Below are 19,489 nucleotides of genomic sequence, written 5' to 3'. Positions count from 1 at the left end.
TTCTCTGTGTAAGTAGCCTCCAATGGCTATGGCTGCCCAACAGAGTGCTGACAACATCTACATTTGTATAGCACCTTTCACAACCGTGGGACATATCAAAGTACTCTCTGGAACTTGGAAGTGAATCTTGTAAATTTTCTTAGAGTGTAGAAGAAATTGCAGACAATTAGTGTTTATAAACAGCACTACTGGAGAGTCATAGAGTTATCCAGTCTGCCTTCTGCCTACACAATATCCATATCCATCCAGTCTCTGCACATTCACGTGCAGAAGAGCCTCATAAATGTTTATGTTGCATATATGTCTACTACCAAGCTTTGCAGTATATTCCAGGCACTCACCGCTCTTTTTAAAATAAAATACTTGTTCTGCATTCTCCTTTCAACCTCAGTCTCCCCTTAAATGTATGTCATTTAGTGTTAAGCATGTTGACCCTGGAAAAAGATATCAGCTGTCTATCTATGCCTCTCATAAACTTGTACATTTCTATCAGATCTCCCCTCAGCTTCCCACACTCAAGAGAAAACAGCTAGAGTTTGTCCAACTTCTATTTATAGCACATGCCCCCTAATCCAGGCAGCATCTTTTCAGGCCTGGTGAAGGGTTTTGGTCTGAAATGTCAACTGTTTACTCTTTTCCATAAATGCTGTCTGGCCTGCTGAGTTCCTCCAGCATTTTGTGAGTGTTACTTCAGCATCCTGTTCCGCACCCTCTGCAAAGCCTGAGCATCCTTTCTATAAATGGGTGACCAGAACTGAATGCAATACTCCAGACGTGGTCTAACTTGAGTTTTATAAAGTTGCAACATAACTTTCCATCTCTTGAACTCAGTATCTCAACTAAGGCAAGCACTTTCTTTGCCATCCTATTAACCTGTGCTTTCAATGTTGAGGGATCCCAACATCCCTCTCTAAAGCGATACAATTGAGTCTTGCCATTAACAACATGCTGTTCCTATACGTTTGATTTCCCAAAGTAGCCCACCGAGCATTTGACCAGATTAAACTCCATCTACCATTTTTCTGTGCATGTGTGCAACTGATTCTTTGTATATCTATACTATCCACAGCACCACCAATCTTTGTACTGTTTGTAAATTTACTAGCTCACCCATCTACATTTTTATCCAGGTAACTTATATCATAAAAAGTAGAGGTCTCTTACTTGATTGACAGTTTATTTCATCAACTGCAAATTGGATTTGAAACCAGGCATTATTCCCTCATATCTCTGCTGTACATATACATGTCTAAAAGTTTTAAAAATGTCTTTATTGTACCTGCTTCAACTACTTTCTCAAACAACTCACTCCATTAAATTCCATGATGTCTCAATATCTGATTGGAATGCAACTGTGTTACTGATACAGTGCAGATTAGGCCTTTCTGGGCCTTCGAGTCACGCTGTTCAGCAACCCCTCCCCACCCCCAATTTAATCCTAGCCTAATCAGGGGACATTTACAATGACCAATTAACCTACTAACCAGTACAGAGAGGAAATTGGAGTACCCAAAGGAAACCCATGCAGTCACGGGGAAAACAGTGATGGACGTTGGCTAAAAGCCCAACATAAACCCCCAAGCTGTTTTTAAATGAGTATCGTGTGATCCCAGTTTTAGGATTCCTAGAGATCATAACAGTGTGGTGACAAAGGGTCTTGGCCTGAGACAGCAACATTTATTTCCCTCCATAAATGTTGCCTGCTTTTTCTGGGTTCATCCAGTATTTTGTGTGTGTGTTGCTGAAGATTTCCAGCATCTGAATTTTTTTGTTTATGGGTATATAAATTCCAAGTTCTTTCACTTTTTCTATCTCTGATGATGAATGCTGCTTTTCTACAACAGTGTTTCATGTTGATGTGCTCAGGGGCTAGAAGGGCTTTACCTGTGATGTACTGGTCCAAATCCCCCGCCTTTTGTAGGATTTTCCATTTGAAGTTAAAGTTAAACAGTGAGAGTCTGTGTGCCTGTCGAACACCGACAATGTATTTTTCTGTTAAAGAACGACGGCTGCTTTAACTATATAGTTAATCTTGTTTTAAGGGCCCAGAGGACTTTGAAAGCAAGTTGGAATCAAAACCAGAACTACAAGACTTAGATGAGGAATTCCGTGATAATCACATTGAAATATTGACAAGATTCTACCTTGCTTTTGAAAGCGTTCACAAATATGTATTTGATTTGAACAGGTAAAAGTGTGTTCTGTCAATGCTGAATTTAATTTGGAAATAAGATCAACTCTATGATATTGATTTATGACTTGTATGGAAGATTATTTTCCTTTTTAAGAAACTTAATTGTTTGTTGTATCTATACTGATTTTATTAATGTGTGTGTTTTTCATGGGACAATTTACAATAACCGATTAGCCTATCATCTGGTATGGCTTTGGACTAAGGGAGGAAATTGGAGTACCTGGTGGAAACCTGTGTGGTCATGGGGAAGACGTACAAGCTCCTTATGGTACCTGGATCACCTGCACTGTAAAGCATTGTTTACACTTCTGTGCTGTACACTGAAAGATGTACAATATATGGCTTCAATGTAAAACAAATTGCCTTGTAGATTTGATTCTGTAAAGCGAAACTAATTGCATGAGTTGCAAAACAGCATTTCTGTTTTTGCACATTTTTAAAATCTATTCAACGTACATAATTTACTTGTTTATTATGATTTGTTTCTCTGCTAGATTATGTATTGCATAGAACTGCTGTTGCCAAGTTAACAAATTTCATGTCACATGCCGGTGATAATAAACCTGATTCTAATTCTGATCCTACTTGTGCCAGTGACATGTAACCAATGTTGAATCACACCTCTCTGCTGGGTTATTTCAGATTTCTTGAGGATCTCAATGAAGGTGTCTACATTCAGCAGACCCTTGAAACAGTACTGCTAAATGAAGATGGAAAACAACTTCTTGTAAGTTCAAGTTCATTGTCATTCAACCTGACACGTGTGTACAGCCAATCAAAACATTGTTCCTCTAGGTCATGGTGAAAAATACAGTGCATATACTCACACACAGCAAATACAGTCATAAAATCATATTGACACAAGTCCCAGAGTGGCATGGTCTGAGGATTGACAGGTTTACTTAACATGTGAGGTGCTTGTTTATGTAAAACAGTATGATGTTACTGACACAATTATAATAAAACAAGCAGTGGTATAAATATGTAAAACAGCAGCAATAAAAGATGAGAAGTGAGAGTGTGTGGGTGAGTTGGGAAGTTGTGCGGAGTGGGGGGGCTGAGGCAGGGCGTTCAGACAGAGTGTACACATGTGCTAGTTGGCTGCAGGGTGCTAAGTCTAACAGTCTGGTGGTGGAGCCTTCTGGATGGAAAGGGTTTTTGACAAGGCTGGAGGCGCTGTGTATTCAGGGCTTCCGATAAATGTCCTGAATGTTGGGGGGGGGGGGGAGAGGGGAGAGACCCTGATGATGTTTTCATCAGTCCTTACAATCTGTTGCATTGTCCTGCGATCTGCTGCATTGAAATCTTATACAAAATGGTGATGCAGCTGTTACAGAAAGTTGTGGTGTTAGCAAAACAGGCTGTATTTGCCTGAAAAGCACAGATTTAATTAGGTTTTCCCAATCGTGTTTGCACTGTGACAACTGTGGCCTGTGCAATGCAGATAATGTCCCTAATTCCATAATCATATTCCAGATAGTGGGAATGCATGTCATAGCAGAACTACTTGTACTTCACCAGTCAATATTTGATGTTTTTGACCGGAAAGTCAATAAATACTAATAAAGATTAGAGATTAACTTTATTTGTCACGTGTACTTTGAAACTTACAGTGAAATGTGTCGTTTTTGCATCAAATCAAATCAGTGAGGATTGTGCTGGTGCAAGTGTTGCCAACATAGCGTGCCCATTTCTTAGGAACGTGGGAGGAAACCAGAGGAACCTACCCAGTTATGGGGAGAACGTACAACGGTGGGAATTGAACCCCAATCTTGCAGCTGGCATTGTAAAACGATCGCACTAACTGCAATGCCACCATGTCCTGAGGGCTTCACTCCTCACGTTTACAAAGACTTGCACTGAATCAGTTGAAAGTAGGGTCCCTCATGGCTTTCAAGGAGGAATGGGATATGGACTTTAAACCAATGTTCACCAGTAGCAATTAGATGGGGGAATGGAATGAGCTACATTTCTATTATAAAACTCAGTCTGGGCACATCGGGCCAAGTGAGCTGTTCAAGCTGCTACCATTCAGCAACGAGCAGTAAAAATTGCATAATAAGTACGCTGATGTCAGATGAAAGGAAGAAAGAACTGAGTCTCAAAGCTCTCCATTTCTTTCTGGACACCACACCCCACCAGCTCCCCTCCACTACCGCTTTCCTCTGCCTAGTGGAACTTGTCCTCCATATAATTTCTCCTTTGGCTCCTCCCACTTCCTTCAAACAAAAGGTGTAGCTGTGGGCACTTGCATGGGCCCCAGCTATTCCTGCCTGTTTGTCAGCAATGTAGAACAGTCTCTGTTCCAAGCCTACACTGGTGACCGTCCCACACTTTTCCTACACTGCATTAGTGCTGCTTCCTGCACCTGTGCTGAACTCGTCAACTTCATCCACTTTGCCTCCAACTTCCACCCTGCACTCAAATTTACCTGGTCCATCTCAACACCTCCATCCCCTTTCTCGATTTCACTGTGTCTGTCTCTGGAGCTTATCCAATGATGTCTATTGTAACCCCACGGACTCTCACAGCTACTTTGACTATACCTCTTTCCACTTGTAAAAACACCATCCCCTTCTCTCAATTCCTCTGTCTCTGCCGCATCTCAGGATGAGACTTTTCATTCTAGAACGAAGGAGATATCCTCTTTTTTCAAAGAAAGGGGCTTCCCTTCCTCCACCATTAATGCTGCTTTTGACCGTATCTTTTCCATTTCACGCAATCTCCATCAGCGCAGAAGCTCCGCAGGGATGTATACAGCCCCCTGTTCTACTCACTTTATTCCTACTCTAAGACTATGTGGCTAAGTTCAGCTCCAACATCATATTCAATTTTGCTGACAACATCACTGGTATGGGCTGTATTAAAGGTGGTGATGAATCAGCATACAGGAGGTAGACTGAAAATTTGGCTGAGTAGGATCATAACAACAACCTGTCACTCAGTCAATAAGACCGTGGAAGACTTCAGGAGAGGGAAACCAGTGGTCCATGAGCCAGTCCTCATTGGAGGATCAGAGGGTCAGTAACTTTAAATTCCTGGGTATCACTAAATCAGAGAACCTTTCTTGGACCCATCATATAAATATGATTGTGAAGAAAGCACAGCAGCACCTCTACTTCCTCAGGAGTCTGTGGAGGTTCGGCAGGTCTTCGAAAACCTTGGCAAACTTCTATAGATGCGTGGTGGAAAGTGTGCTGACTGACTACATTATGGCATGATGTGGGAACACCAATGCCTTTGAGCAGAAAATCCTACAAAAGGTAGTGTATTCAGTCCAGTACATCACAGGTAAAGCCCTCCCAACCAGTGAGCACATCTATATGAAACGTTGCTGTAGAAAAGCAACATCCATCATCAGAGATCCTCACCACCCAGGCCGTGATCTTCTTTTGTTGCTGTCATCAGGTAGAAGATACAGGTGCCTCAGGATTTGCACCACCAGGTTCAAGAATCAGACTCTTGGACAAAAGGTGATAACTACATTCATCTATTGAGATGGTCCTACAACTGATGAACTCACTTTAAGGACTCTTTATCTTGTTTTTTCATGTCTTTGTTATTTATTGCCATTTATTTATATCTGCACTTGCAGTTTGTTGTCTTTTCTGCTCTTGCTCTTTCACTGATCCTGTTTACAGTTACCATTCTATAGGTTTGCTAAGTATGCCCACAGAAAATGAATCTCAGGGTTGTATGTGGCGACATGTATGTACTCTGATAATAAATTTTACTTTGAACTTTGGTAAGTTTAAATTTCTTGATTAAAAGCTTAAAGTAACACCTTATTCTCTAACCTACCAGTAAAGATCACATCTGTTTGATTTATTATTCGTGTTATTTATTATTACTGTTGTTATTGTTCAGTGTGAAGCCTTGTACTTGTATGGAGTCATGCTGCTTGTGATCGACCAGAAAATAGAAGGAGAGGTGAGAGAAAGGATGCTGGTTTCCTACTACCGATACAGGTACTGTGCACTCTGCTCAGGGCTCTTGTCATTTTCATGTTTTATGTGGTAGTGCCATGGTAGTGTAGCTGTTGAGCTTTACAGTTTAGTGGTCGATGTTTGATTTCTTCTGTGGTCCATAATGTTCTCCCTGTGACCTCGTGGGTTTCGCCCCAAAGGCATAAGGTCAGAGTTAGTAAGTTATGGGCATACTGTGTTCGCATCAGAAATGGACTCAAGAACTGGATTGAACCCAGATCAGGGAAGCTGCGAGGCAGCCATCTTACCACTGGGTCTCCACCATCTTGCATGTTGTGAACTGAGAGACTATTAACACAGAACCATACACCACGGCGTGAGCCCTTCAGGCCACACAATGTTGGGTTGGCCTTTTCTAAACTTCTTTGAGATCTGTCTAACCTTTCCCTCCTACACAGCCTACAACCTGCACTTTTGTTACATCCATGCGGTAGAACAAAGGACTCTGCAGAACATCCTGGCAATTCTGGATAATATTTCTCACCCTTTGCATGCCAATTTGGCTGAACAGAGGAGCACTTTCAGTGATAGACCAAGACAACAGTGTCGCTCTTGCCCGTGGCCATTACGCTCTATAGTGAGTCAACTTGTAGCTGGGGAAGTGACAGCCCCCTCCTGTTGGACTGTTTGTGTTCACTTTTTTTACTTTTTCTTATTTCACTTTTAATATTTGTATATCTATGCACTTGTAATGCTACTGTGACATTGTAATTTCTTTTGGGATCAATAAGATATCTGTCTTTCTAGCTATATCTATCTAGAGTCTTTCAAATGTCCCTACCCCCGTTCTTGGCAATGCATTCTAGGCAGTTACCACTCTCTGCACAAAAAAAAAATCCTTCAACATTTCGGCACAGCATTGTGGGCCGAAGCAATGTGTTGTACGTTTTTCTATGTTTCTATTTCCTCCACTCGCCTTAAACAGATGTACTGTGGTATTTACCATCACTGTCCTGGGTAACCCCAGATGTACTGTGGTATTTACCATCACTGTCCTGGGTAACCCCAAAGCACATGGGATGTCAGACAAATGGCTCCCTGGTTAGGAAATTCATTAGGCAACAAAAACGGAGGATTGGGTTAATGTGCAAGTACCGTCATTGACAGGATGTTACTGATAACGTCTAATCAAGTTCTATAAGTCGGCTGCGGTTGTCATTATTTTCTAAGTAATTTTGATGCAGAGCTGAGAGATAGATGGAATTGTCAACTGTGAAGATGGAAGAGGAAAAAAATCAAGACATCTTAATTAGTAGCAAAATAGTGAAAGATGAATGACCATTTGGGCCATAACGTGATCATCAGACCTTGACTTGCCCGAGGCGATATGGTAAAGTAATCGTTAGCACCACACTTTACAGCACCAACTTGTAAGATTGAGTTTCAATTCACACTGCTGTCTGTAAGGAGTTTGTACGTTCTCCCCGTGACAGTGTAGGTTTCCTCTGGCTGCTCCATATTCCCCCTATATTCCAAAGACATACAGTTTAAGGTTAGTAAATTGTGAGCTTACTATATTGGAACTGGAAACGTGACAACACTTGCAGGCTGCCCCCAGCACAATCCTTGAAGATTTGATTTGATGTAAACGATGCATTTCATTGTAAGTTTCGATGTATGTGTTAAATAAAGCTAATCATCTCTTTATCTTAAACTTAAAGATACATTAATGTTGAAAGTTTGAGCAAAGGAATTCAAAAGATATTTGGATTTTTTTGTACATCCAAATAGTGGATAGTAAAAGCTTTTTCAAATGTCTAAAAAAATAGAGATGAGAGTGGATATACAACTGAGGCTGGAGAAATAATAGCAGGGGCCAAGGTGATGGCAGATGAATTGAATGAGTATTTTGCATCAGTCTTCACTGTGAAAGACACTAGCAGTGTGCTAAGTGTTGAAGGGTGTGAGGAAAAAGAAGTGAGAAGGGAGAAGGTGCTCAAAAAGCGAAAGACGTAAGGGTACATAAGCCACTTGGGCCAGATGAACTGCACCCTTGGGTTCTGAAAAAGGTCGCGGTAGAGATTGTGGGGGCATTAGTAATGATCTTTCAGAAATCATTGGACTCTGACATGGTGTCAGAGGACTGGAAAATTGCAAATGTCACTTCACTCTTCAAGAAAGGAGGAAGACAGCAGAAAGGAAAATATAGACTAGCCTGACCTCAGTGGTTGGGAAGATGTTGGAGTCAGTTGTTAAGGATGAGGTGATGGAATATTTGGTGACACAGGACAAGATAGGACAAAGTCAGTATGGCTTCCATCAGGGAAAATCCTGTCTGATGAACCTGTTGGAATTCTTTGAGGAGATTACAAGTAGGATAGATAAAGGGGATGCAGTGGATGTTGTATTGTTGGACTTTCAGAAGGCCTTTGACAAGGTAACACACATGAGGCTGCTTACCAAGTTAAGTGCCCGTGGCATAACAGGAAAATTATTGGCATGGTTAGAACATTTGCCGGATTGGTAGGAGACAGTAAGTGGGAAAAAAAGAATTCTTTTCTGGTTGGCTGCCAGTGACTAGTGTTGTTCTGCAGGAGTCGATGTTGGGGCCAGTTCTTATGCTGTATATCAATGATTTAAATGATGGAATAGATCAGAATCAGACTTTAATCACCAAGTACCTGTGCACGTACAAGGAATTTACTTCTGGCAGATGTTGTCTCTCTGCTCATAACAATAATAATGATAAATATAAATGAAAATATAGATTATATGTACAGGTAGTGCAATCCAAGTAATAGCCGACAGTTAACCGGCAGTTAACTGTTCAGCAAAGTGACCGCAGTAGGGAAAAAACTTCTCCAGTGCCTATTAGTCTTAGTCTGGAGGGATCTGAAGCGCCTACCAGACGGAAGCAGTTCAAACAGTCCGTGCACAGGATGGAAGGAGTCCTTTATGATGTTCCCCGCCCTCTTCTTCAACCTGGAAGAGTACAGGTCCACAATAGAGGGCAGGGAGGCTCCAATGATGCGCTCGGCAGTCCTCACTGTGCGCTGTAGTCTGGTTCTATCCTGCTTGGTGGCAGCTCCAAACCACACAGTGATGGAGGTGCACAGGACAGACTCAATGACTGCAGTGTAGAACTGCAGCAGCAATTCCTGAGGCAGACCATATTTCCTCAAGAGCCGCAGGAAGTACATCTGCTGCTGGGCCTTCTTCAGGATGGCGCTGATGTTCTGCTCCCACTTCAGATCCTGAGAGATGGTGGTTCCCAGGAACCTGAAGTTCTCCACGGTGGACACAGGGCTACTGAGGACTGTGAGGGGGGACATAACGGGGGGATGTCTCCTGAAATCCACTATCATCTCCTTTGTCTTGAGCGTGTTCAGCTCCAGATTGCTTTGTTCCCAGGTTTTCAGAATCATATGAAGATTGGTGGAGGGGCAGGTAGTGTTGAGGAAACAGGTAGGATGCAGAAGGATGTAGACAGAGTAGGAGAATGGGCTAGAGAGTGGCAAATGAAATACAATGTTGGAAAATGCATGGTCATGCACTTCAGTAGCAGAAGTAAATGTACAGACTATTTTCTAAATGGGAAGAAAATCCTAAAAAATGAGATGCAAAGGGACTTGGGAGTCCTTGTGCAGAACACCCTAAAAGTTAACTTGCAGGTTAATTCAGTGGTGAAGAAGGCAAATACATTCATTTCAAGAGGTTGAGAATACAAGAGCAAGGATGCAATGCTGAGGATTTATAAGGGACTGGTGAGGCCTCACCTTGAGTATTGTGAACAGTTTTGTGCTCCTAAGAAAAGATTTGTTGCTATTGGAGACAGTTCAGAGGAGGTTCACAAGGATGATTCCTGGAATGAAAAGGTTATCATACGATGGCTCTGGATCTGTACTTGCTGAAATTTAGAAGGATTTTGGGGCGGGGGGGGGGGTTTATTAAAACCTTTTGAATGTTGAAAGGCCTAGATAGAGTAAGTGTGGAAAGGATATTTCCTATGGTGGGGGTGGTAGTCTAGTACAAGAGGGCACATCCTCAGGATAGAAGGGTGTCCATTTAAAATAGAGATGTGGAGAAATTTCTTTACCCAGAGGGTGATAAATCTGTGGAATTTTATTACCACAGGCGGTTGTGGAGGCCAGATCATTGGGTGTGTTTATGGCAGAGCTATATAGGTTTTTGATTGGACATGGCATCAACAGTTAGAGGGAGAAGGCCAGCGGGTGGTGCTGAGGAGGGGAAAAAAGAAATCAGAATCAGGTTTATTATCACCGGCATGTGATGTGAAATTTGTTAACTTAGCAGCAGCAGTTCAATGCAATACTTAATCTAGCAGAGAAAAAAAAACAAGTAAATCAATTATTTATAGTGAATAGATTTTAAAAAAATGCAAAAACTGAAATAACTGTATATTTTTTTTAAAAATGAGGTGGTGTCCAAAGATTCAATGTCCATTTAGGAATCAGATGGCAGAGGGGAAGAAGCTGTTCCTGAATCACTGAGTGTGTGCCTTCAGGCTTCTGTACCTCCTACCTGATGGTAACAGTGAGAAAAGGGCATGCCATGGGTGTTGGGGGTCCTTAATAATGGATGCTGTCTTTCTGAGACACCACTCCTTGAAGGTGTCCTGGGTACTTTGCAGACTAGTACCCAAGATAGAGCTGACTAAATTTACAACCTTCTGCTGCTTCTTTTGGCCCTGTGTGACGGAGGATGAGTGGTGACCTGATAGAGGTTTATAAGATGATGAGAGGCATAGAAACATAGAAAACCTACAGCACAATACGGGCATTTTGGCCCACGAAGTTATGCCAAACATGTCCCTACCTTAGAAATTAATAGGCTTACCCATAGTCCTCTATTTTTCTAAGCTCCATGTACCTATCTAAAAGTCTCTTAAAAGACCCTATCATATCTGCCTCCACCACTGTTGCCGGCAGCCCATTCCACTCACTTACCACTCTCTGAGTAAAAAAACTTACCCCTGACATCTCCTCTGTACCTACTCCCCAGCAACTTAAACCTGTGTCCTCTTGTGGCAACCATTTCAGCCCTGGGAAAAAGCCTCTGACCATCCACATGATCACTGCCTGTCATCAACTTATGCACCTCTATCAGGTCACCTCTCATCCTCCATCATTCCAAGGCAAAAAGGCCGAGCTCACTCACCCTATTCTCATTAGGCATGCTCCCCAATCCAGGCACACCTGTGGAGGCCAGATCATTGGGTGTGTTTATGGCAGAGCTATATAGGTTTTTGATTGGACATGGCATCAACAGTTAGAGGGAGAAGGCCAGCGAGTGGTGCTGGGGAAGGGAAAAAAGAAATCAGAATCAGGTTTATTATCACCGGCAAGTTACCCTATTCTCATTAGACATGCTCCCCAATCCAGGCAACACCCTTGTAAAACTCCTCTGCACCCTTCATCCTTCCTGTAGTGAGGCAACCAGAACTGAGCAAAATACTCCGGGGTCTGAACAGGGTCTTGTACAGCTGCAACATTACCTCTCGGCTCCTAAATTCAATTCCACTATTGATGAAGGCCAATACACCGTACGCCGCCTTAACCTGCGCAGCTGCTTTGAGTGTCCAATGGACTCGGACCCCACGATCCCTCTGATCCTCCACACTGTCAAGAGTCTTACCATTAATACTACATTCTGCCATCATATTTGACCTACCAAAATGAACCTCTTCACACTTACTTGGGTTTAACTCCATCTGCCACTTCTCAGCCCAGTTTTGCATCCTATCAATGCCCCGCTGTAACCTCTGACAGCCCTCTACACTGTACACAACACCTCCAACCTTTGTGTCATCGGCACAATTGTGCCATCCTTCCACTTCCTCATCTAGGTCATTCATAAAAATCACGAAGAGGAAGGGTCCCAGAACAGATCCCTGAGGCATCCCACTGGTGACCGACCTCCATGCAGAATATGACCCATCTACAGCCACTCTTTGCCTACTGTGGGCAAGCCAGTTCTGGATCCACAAAGCAATGTCCCCTTGGATCCCATGCCTCATTACTTTTTCAATAAGCCTTGCATGGGGTACCTTATGAAATGCCTTGCTGAAATCCATATACACTATATCTACTGCTCTTCCTTCATCAATGTGATTAGTCACTTCCTCAAAAAATTCAATCAGGCTCGTAAACCATGACCTGCCCTTGACAAAGCCATGCTGACTATTCCTAATCATATTATACCTCTCCAAATGTTCATAAATCCTGCCTGTCAGGATCTTCTCCATCAGCTTACCAACCACTGAGGTAAGACTCACTAGTCTATAATTTCCTGGGCTATCTCTACTCCCTTTCTGATTGATCGTGTGGATTGTCAGAGGCTTATTCCCAGAGCTGAAATGGCTAACATGAGAGGGCACAGGTTTAAGGTGCTGGGGAGTAGGTACAGAGGAGATGTCAGGGGAAAGTTTTTTACGTAGGGAGTGGTGAGTGCATGGAATGGGCTGCCGGCAACGGTGGTGGAGGCGGACACGATAGGGTCTTTTAAGAGACTTTTGCATAGGTCCATAGAGCTTAGTAAAATAGAGGGCTGTGGGTAACCCTAGGTAATTTCTCAGGGAAGTACATGTTCGGCACCACTTTGTGGGCCGAAGGGCCTGTATTGTGCTGTAGGTTTTCTATGTTTCTATGATTAAATAGCAGAGCAGATTCGATGGGCTAAATGGCCTAATTCTGCCCTGCTGTGTTATGGTCTGCATCATTAAAAATATCAGCAAAAGCCTGAATTAAATGTCTACTTTTACATTTGGAGTAGTGCTGCGTGGTGGGGGAAAGGCACCCAGTAAGTGTATGAAGTACCAAATGGAAAACAGTTGAACGTTTTGAATTTCATTGGGCTTGTGCCTCCTGAAAGAAGTACTGGCCCTGCAAATTGCCACCAATCTTGCTACAGAGATTTCAGAGTTAAACTGCATGTCAGCATGTTCAATTAACAATCCTGCCTGTGGTACTTCTGCAGCCCTTATTTTGTGTTACTTTTATTTTACACTGATTCTGAAAATCATTATCACATATACATCAAAACATAGGGTGAAATGTGTTGGGGGCCATGCTTCTGGTGCTAACATTGCAACTTACTATCCCTAACCCGTATGTCTTTGGAATGGGGGACGAAATTGGAGTACTCTGAGGAAATCCATGGGGTACTGGGGAGAATATACAAACAGACAGCGGCAGGAATTGAACTCCATTGTTACAGCTGGTGTAGTAAGGAGTTGTGCTATCACGCTGCCTGTTTTGAGGTCCATTTGAGAAGTTTGCTATTATTGTACATTGAGAGTGCATTTCCTCATGATATCACCCACATTCTTTATTTTAATTAAAGATTTTATTTCAATCATTTTATACCAAAAGGAAAAGACGCTAATAATTTTCTAGCAACACACACAAAATGCTGGTGGAACACAGCAGGCCAGGCAGCATCTATAAGGAGAAGCACTGTCAACGTTTCAGGCCGAGACCCTTCGTCAGGACTAACTGAAAGGAAAGATACTAAGAGATTTGAAAGTAGGAGGGGGAGTGGGAAAGTGCGAAATGATTGGAGAAGACTGGAGGGGGTGGGATGAAGCTGAGAGCCAGACAGGTGATTGGCAAAAGGGATACAGAGCTGGAGAAGGGAAAGGATCATGGGAGAGGAGGCCTAGGGAGAAAGAAAGGGGGAGGGGGGAGCACCAGAGGGAGATGGAGAACAGGCAGAGTGATGGGCAGAGAGAGAAAAAAAGCTAAATATATCAGGGATGGGGTAAGAAGGGGAGGGGCATTAACGGAAGTTGGAGAAGTCAATGTTCATGCCATCAGGTTGGAGGCTACCCAGCTGGTATATAAAATGTTGTTCCTCCAACCTGAGTGTGGCTTCATCTTGACAGTAGAGGAGGCCTTGGATAGACATATCAGAATGGGAATGGGACGTGGAATTAAAATGTGTGGCCACTGGGAGATCCTGCTTTCTCTGGCGGACAGAGCGTAGGTGTTCAGCGAAATGGTCTCGCAGTCTGCGTCGGGTCTCACCAATATATAAAAGACCACACTGGGAGCACCGGACCGCACCAGCCGACTCACAGGTGAAGTGTCACCTCACCTGGAAGGACTGTCTGGGGCCCTGAATGGTGGTGAGGGAGGAAGTGTAAGGGCAGGTGTAGCACTTGTTCTACTTATAAGGATAAGTGCCAGGAGGGAGATCGGTGGAAAGGGATGGGGCGGATGAATGGACAAGGGAGTCACGTACGGAAAGCAGGAAGGGGGGGGGGGGAGGGAAAGATGTGCTTGCTAGTGGGATCCCGTTGGAGGTGGCGGAAGTTACAGAGAATTATACGTTGGAATAATAATCTTCTAACTTTTAATGTCTAAAAGTGTTCCTACTGGTGAAATTGAGGTGTGTGAAATACGAGGAAATCTGCAGATGCTGGAAATTCAAGCAACACACCCAAAATGCTGGTGGAACACAGCAGGCCAGGCAGCATCTATAGGAAGAAGCACTGTTGACGTAGTTCTGTTTCTTGTTTGCATTGTCCTGCAGCCTGTTTTTGAGCATGGATCCTAAATGATTAAATTATTGTGTCTGTTACAGTGCTGCACGTTCATCTTCTGATTCTAATTTGGATGACATTTGCAAACTGCTACGTAGTACAGGATACTCCTCCCTGCTGGGCTCAAAAAAACCCCCAAACTACCCAGAGAGTTATTTCCAAAGGGTACCGATTAGCAAGACATTCATCTCAATGGTTGTTGGCCGGTTACGCTCGGATGACATTTATAATCAGGTTAGTGATGCACAGGTTCCAGTTCCTCATTGTTAAAGGTGACGGTGAATTCTGAAGGATAAATTTACTAAGAAAACAGAGTGTGAGTTGACCGAGACTGCGAAGCAGGCTGAATGGAGAACTTGTTCATCTCTGCATTAAGGAATGAAGTATAAAAGCAATGCACAAGATGCTTTCCCCAACCTATCTGTCTCATCAACACCTTCACCCATTGTACCACCACTATGTACATATCACTTAGCATCAGTTTATATGCATCCACATCAGCTACTCATCCCATGCCGAGTTCTGTTCATTTGAGCTATGTAAGCACTTAGTTGTGATGTTCACTTTCCCTGTTATTGGTATTGCATGAGGGTGGTTGGGTAAGAAATGTGTACTAAATGTGAACAGAGAAAGTAAAGATGTTAAAAGGAAAGAATATCTTGTTTTTACTGTTTGAACATTATCACTCTACAGCCCCTCAGCACCCTTCAACCCCTCTACACATTGTCACTTGTACAGTCTGTTTTATATGTGTGCTGTCTTTACGACAGTTATTTAGTTTATAATATTTTCGCTTAGTAATTCATTCAATAGTATTTTCTAGTTAGAATTAGAAGTGTTTAAAGTATATTCATTGCATGTAAAATATATCGGCATGCGATGACGTCACATCCGGTTTCGCCGCGTCTTGTGGGAAAGTACCGGTTTGAAATTAGCGCGAGGGTGGGGGCTTACCACGAGGCTCACCTGAGCAGAAGTTGTTTTGCAGGCATGAGAAATCACAGTGAGAGCAACGCTGTAAGTTAATAGATAATCGATATATTGAACTATGATGTTAATGCCGATCCTGTTAGAAGTAACGACGGTAGATAATGTTTATGCTTTCGTTAGTTAAAGAGTCGCGGATAGTTTGCATGGAAGTGTATTTAAAGTAGTCAATGGAGCAGGTAAACTCTCCCTGTATACTGCACCTTAGTGTAATGTAGTTATAGTCACCTTTGCAAGTATTTACACTTGAAATGTGATATTAAGGAAGGAACAAATACTGTATCAATCTTGTATTGTTTTATCAACAGTTTTCACCATATGTTAATGTGAAGAGTGAACAGTAAATGGTTAATCTTACTGCGATCTGGTTCTTATTAACTGTGGTTTATCTCGACATTTAATTCGGCGTTTCGTTACACGCGAAGGAGAACGTTACAATATGATTGCTTTTGTATTTAAATTTATCATGTTCTTTATGTTTATTTTATTTTCTTTTATACTGCACCAGATCTGAAAGAACAACTATTTTGGTTGTCTTTACTCTCATGCACTGAAAAATAACAAAAAACGAATTTGAATCTCTGCCTCCCACGACTTAATTTCTGCCATTCTGTTTTTTGATTTTAAATAATTCATTTTGTTTGGCAATTTTTAAAAAAAATCCTCAATTGTTAGCCCTTGTTTTCCTTTCTCTGATTTATGTATTTCTAGCATTTTCTATTTATTATTAGACAAATTATTTGGGTACAGGTAAATATTTATTTACGTTGATACTGTGACTTTGGGTCTACTCTGGGGTTCAGTTCTAAGGACTCATTTTGTTTCAGAATGTTTTTGCTCGTTTCTATTGTTTGCATAATTTGTTTTTTTTTCTCCTTTTTGCATTTGGTGTTGGTCTTTATTTTTTATATATTACCTTCTTTTGGGTTTCTTGCTTTGTGGCTGCCTGTAAGCAAACAAATCACAAGAGCAAGAGGATAAGATATGAGAGAATAGGACCAATCAAGTGTGACAGTGGAGAAGTGGGTATGGAACCAGAGGAGATAGCAGAGGTACTTAATGAATACTTTGCTTCAGTATTCACTATGGAAAAGGACCTTGGTGATTGTAGGGATGACTTACAGCAGAACAAAAAGATTGAATATATAGACATTAAGAAAGAGGATGTGCTGGATCTTTTGGAAAGCATCAGGTTGGATAAGTCACTGGGACCAGATGCGATGTACCCTAGGCTACTGTGGGAAGCGAGGGAGGAGATTGCTGAGCCTCTGGCGATGATCTTTGCATCATCAATGGGGATGGGAGAGGTTCCGGAGGATTGGATAGTTGCAGATGTTGTTCCCTTATTCAAGAAAGGGAGTAGAGATAGCCCAGGAAATTATAGGCAAGTGAGTCTTATCTTACTTCAGTGGTTGGTAAGTTGATGGAGAAGATCCTGAGGGGCGGGATTTATGAACATCTGGATAGGCATAATATGATTAGGAATAGTCAGCATGGCTTTGCCAAAGGCAGGTTGTGCCTGATAGAATTTTTTGAGGATGTGACTAAAAACATTGATGAAAGTAGAGCAGTTTATGTAGTATATATGGATTTCAGCAAGGCATTTGATAAGGTATCACATGCAAGGCTTATTGAGAAAATAAGGAGGTATGGGATCTGAGGAGACCTTGTTTTGTGGATCCAGAATTGGCTTGCTCACAAAAGGCAAAGAGTGGCTGTAGATGGGACATATTCTGCATGGAGGTCAGTGACCAGTGGTGTGCCTCAGGGATCTGTTCTGGGACCCCTACTTTTCGTGATTTTTATAAATGACCTGGATGAGGAAGTGGAGGGATGGGTTAATAAATTTCCTGATGACACAAAGGTTGCAGGTGTTGTGAATAGTGTGGAGGACTGTCAGAGGTTACAGTGTGACATTGATAGAATGCAAAACTGGCTGAAAAGTGGCAGATGGAGTTCAACCCAAATAAGTGTGAGTGATTCATTTTGGTAGGTCAAATATGATGGCAGAATATAGTATTAATGGTAGACTCTTGGCAGTGTGGAGGATTAGAGGGATCTTGGTGTCCGAGTCCATAGGGCACTCAAAGCTGCTGTTCTGCTGGTTAAGAAAGCATACGATGCATTGACCTTCATCAACAGTGGGATTGAGTTTAAGAGCTGAGACGTAATGTTACAGCTTTGTAGGACCCTGATCATACCCCACTTGGAGTACTGTGCTCAGTTCTGGTCACCTCACTACAGGAAGGATGTGAAAAGTATTGAAAGTGTGCAGAGGAGGTTTACAAGGATGTTGCCTGGATTGGGAAGCATCCACTATGAGAATAGGTTGAGTGAACTTGGTCTTTTCTCCTTGGAGCGACGGAGGATGAAAGATGACCTGATAGAGGTGTATAAGATGATATGAGGCATTGATCATGTGGACATCCAGCATCATGAGCTGAAGGGTCTGTATTGTGCTGTAGGTTTTCTATGTTTCTATGTTGTATAATTTATTCATTCTTTGATAGTAAATGTTCTTTGAAACATTAGAATATATTTGTGATATTAAGTAGACTCTTATATCTCAGAGTGCATAAATTTCTCTGAACTACATGCACATGTCAAAAAATATGAAATGGCAGTGAATCATAAGTACAAGAGATTCTGCAGATGCTGGAAATCCAGAGTAACATAAAATTAAAGGTAATTCGCAGATCAGGCAGCATCTATGGAGGGAAATAAGCAGTTGATATTTTGTGCTGAGGTGCTTCATCAAGATGACTCTTACTGCAGTGATCACTTCTTATTGGTTGCAAAACACCCCAAGCCACAGAGTGCTTTTGAATTATTTATTACACTGATAAACTCTACAATGTGAGTTTAGAAGAATGAAGGGGGGACATCTCATTCGAGCCAAACAAAAATTGAAAGGCCCAGATAGATTGGATCTGGACAAGATGTTTTCTTTTGTAGGAGAGTGTAGAGGGCACAGCTTCAGTATAGAAGGATGTCCCTTTAGAACAAAGAAGAGAAGGAAGTTCTTTAGCTAGAGGGTGACAGATCTAGGAATTCATTGCCACAGGTTGCTGTGGAAGCTAAGTCATTGGGTATATCTAAAGTAGATCTTGGTAAGTTTTTGATTAGTAAGGGCATCAGAGATTATGAGGAGAATGCAGGAGAATGGGGTTGCAAGGGATAATAAATAAGCCATGATGGAATGGCAGAGCAGACTCAGTGGGTAGAGGTCATCTCTCTGACACAGTGGTGTCAAGAATGTTGCAAAAACAAAGGAGCTGGTTGTGGATTACAGGAGGAATGGAGACGGGCTAACCCCTATTGACATCAGTGGATCTGGGGTTGAGAGGGTAAATAGCTTTAAATTCCTCAGCATCCACATCACTGAGGACTTCATGTAGTCAGTATACACTAGCTGTGTGGTGAAAAAGGCACAACAGCGCCTCTTTCACCTCAGATGCTTGAAGAAGTTTGACTTAGGCCCCCAAATCCTAAGAACTTCCTACAAGGGCACGACTGAGAGCATCCTGACTGGCTGCATCACTGCCTGGTATGGGAACTGTGCCTCTCTTAATCGCAGGACTCTGCAGAGAGTGGTGTACATTTACAAACACAAGTGTGTTTGGGGGCCTGAATCAGAACCCAACCAGAAGCTGTTCCAGCTGCTACCATCTGGGAAACAGTACCGCAGCATGGCTCGAAGCCATCCAGGCTCTAGGACCAGCAGGCTCCAAGACAGCTTCTTTCACCAGGCCATCAGACTGATGAACTCACACTGATCTGAGTGTACTCTATATTACATTGAATGTTCTATTTATTATA

General features: G+C 42.3%; 1 protein-coding gene across 3 annotated transcripts in view; it reads left to right on the top strand.

Annotated features, from left to right (window-relative positions):
- Positions 1-19,489, top strand: part of washc5 (WASH complex subunit 5) — a 168,921-nt gene that overhangs the window by 993 nt on the left and 148,439 nt on the right. For 2 of the 3 annotated variants that reach the window (XM_059970799.1, XM_059970791.1), the window contains exons 2-5: positions 2,043-2,188; positions 2,837-2,921; positions 6,062-6,162; positions 14,725-14,917. In XM_059970799.1, coding sequence (XP_059826782.1) covers positions 6,089-6,162; positions 14,725-14,917 — 267 coding nt within the window. In that variant the 5' untranslated portion in view covers positions 2,043-2,188; positions 2,837-2,921; positions 6,062-6,088. The remainder of the gene's footprint in view (positions 1-2,042; positions 2,189-2,836; positions 2,922-6,061; positions 6,163-14,724; positions 14,918-19,489) is intronic. The other variant, XM_059970802.1, reaches the window with a different exon arrangement.

This window comes from Hypanus sabinus, chromosome 1, assembly GCF_030144855.1.
Source record: "Hypanus sabinus isolate sHypSab1 chromosome 1, sHypSab1.hap1, whole genome shotgun sequence".
Classification (NCBI taxonomy): Eukaryota; Metazoa; Chordata; class Chondrichthyes; order Myliobatiformes; family Dasyatidae; genus Hypanus; species Hypanus sabinus.
Note: the sequence above shows the minus strand (reverse complement) of the source record. Positions and strands in the feature narration are given on the sequence as shown.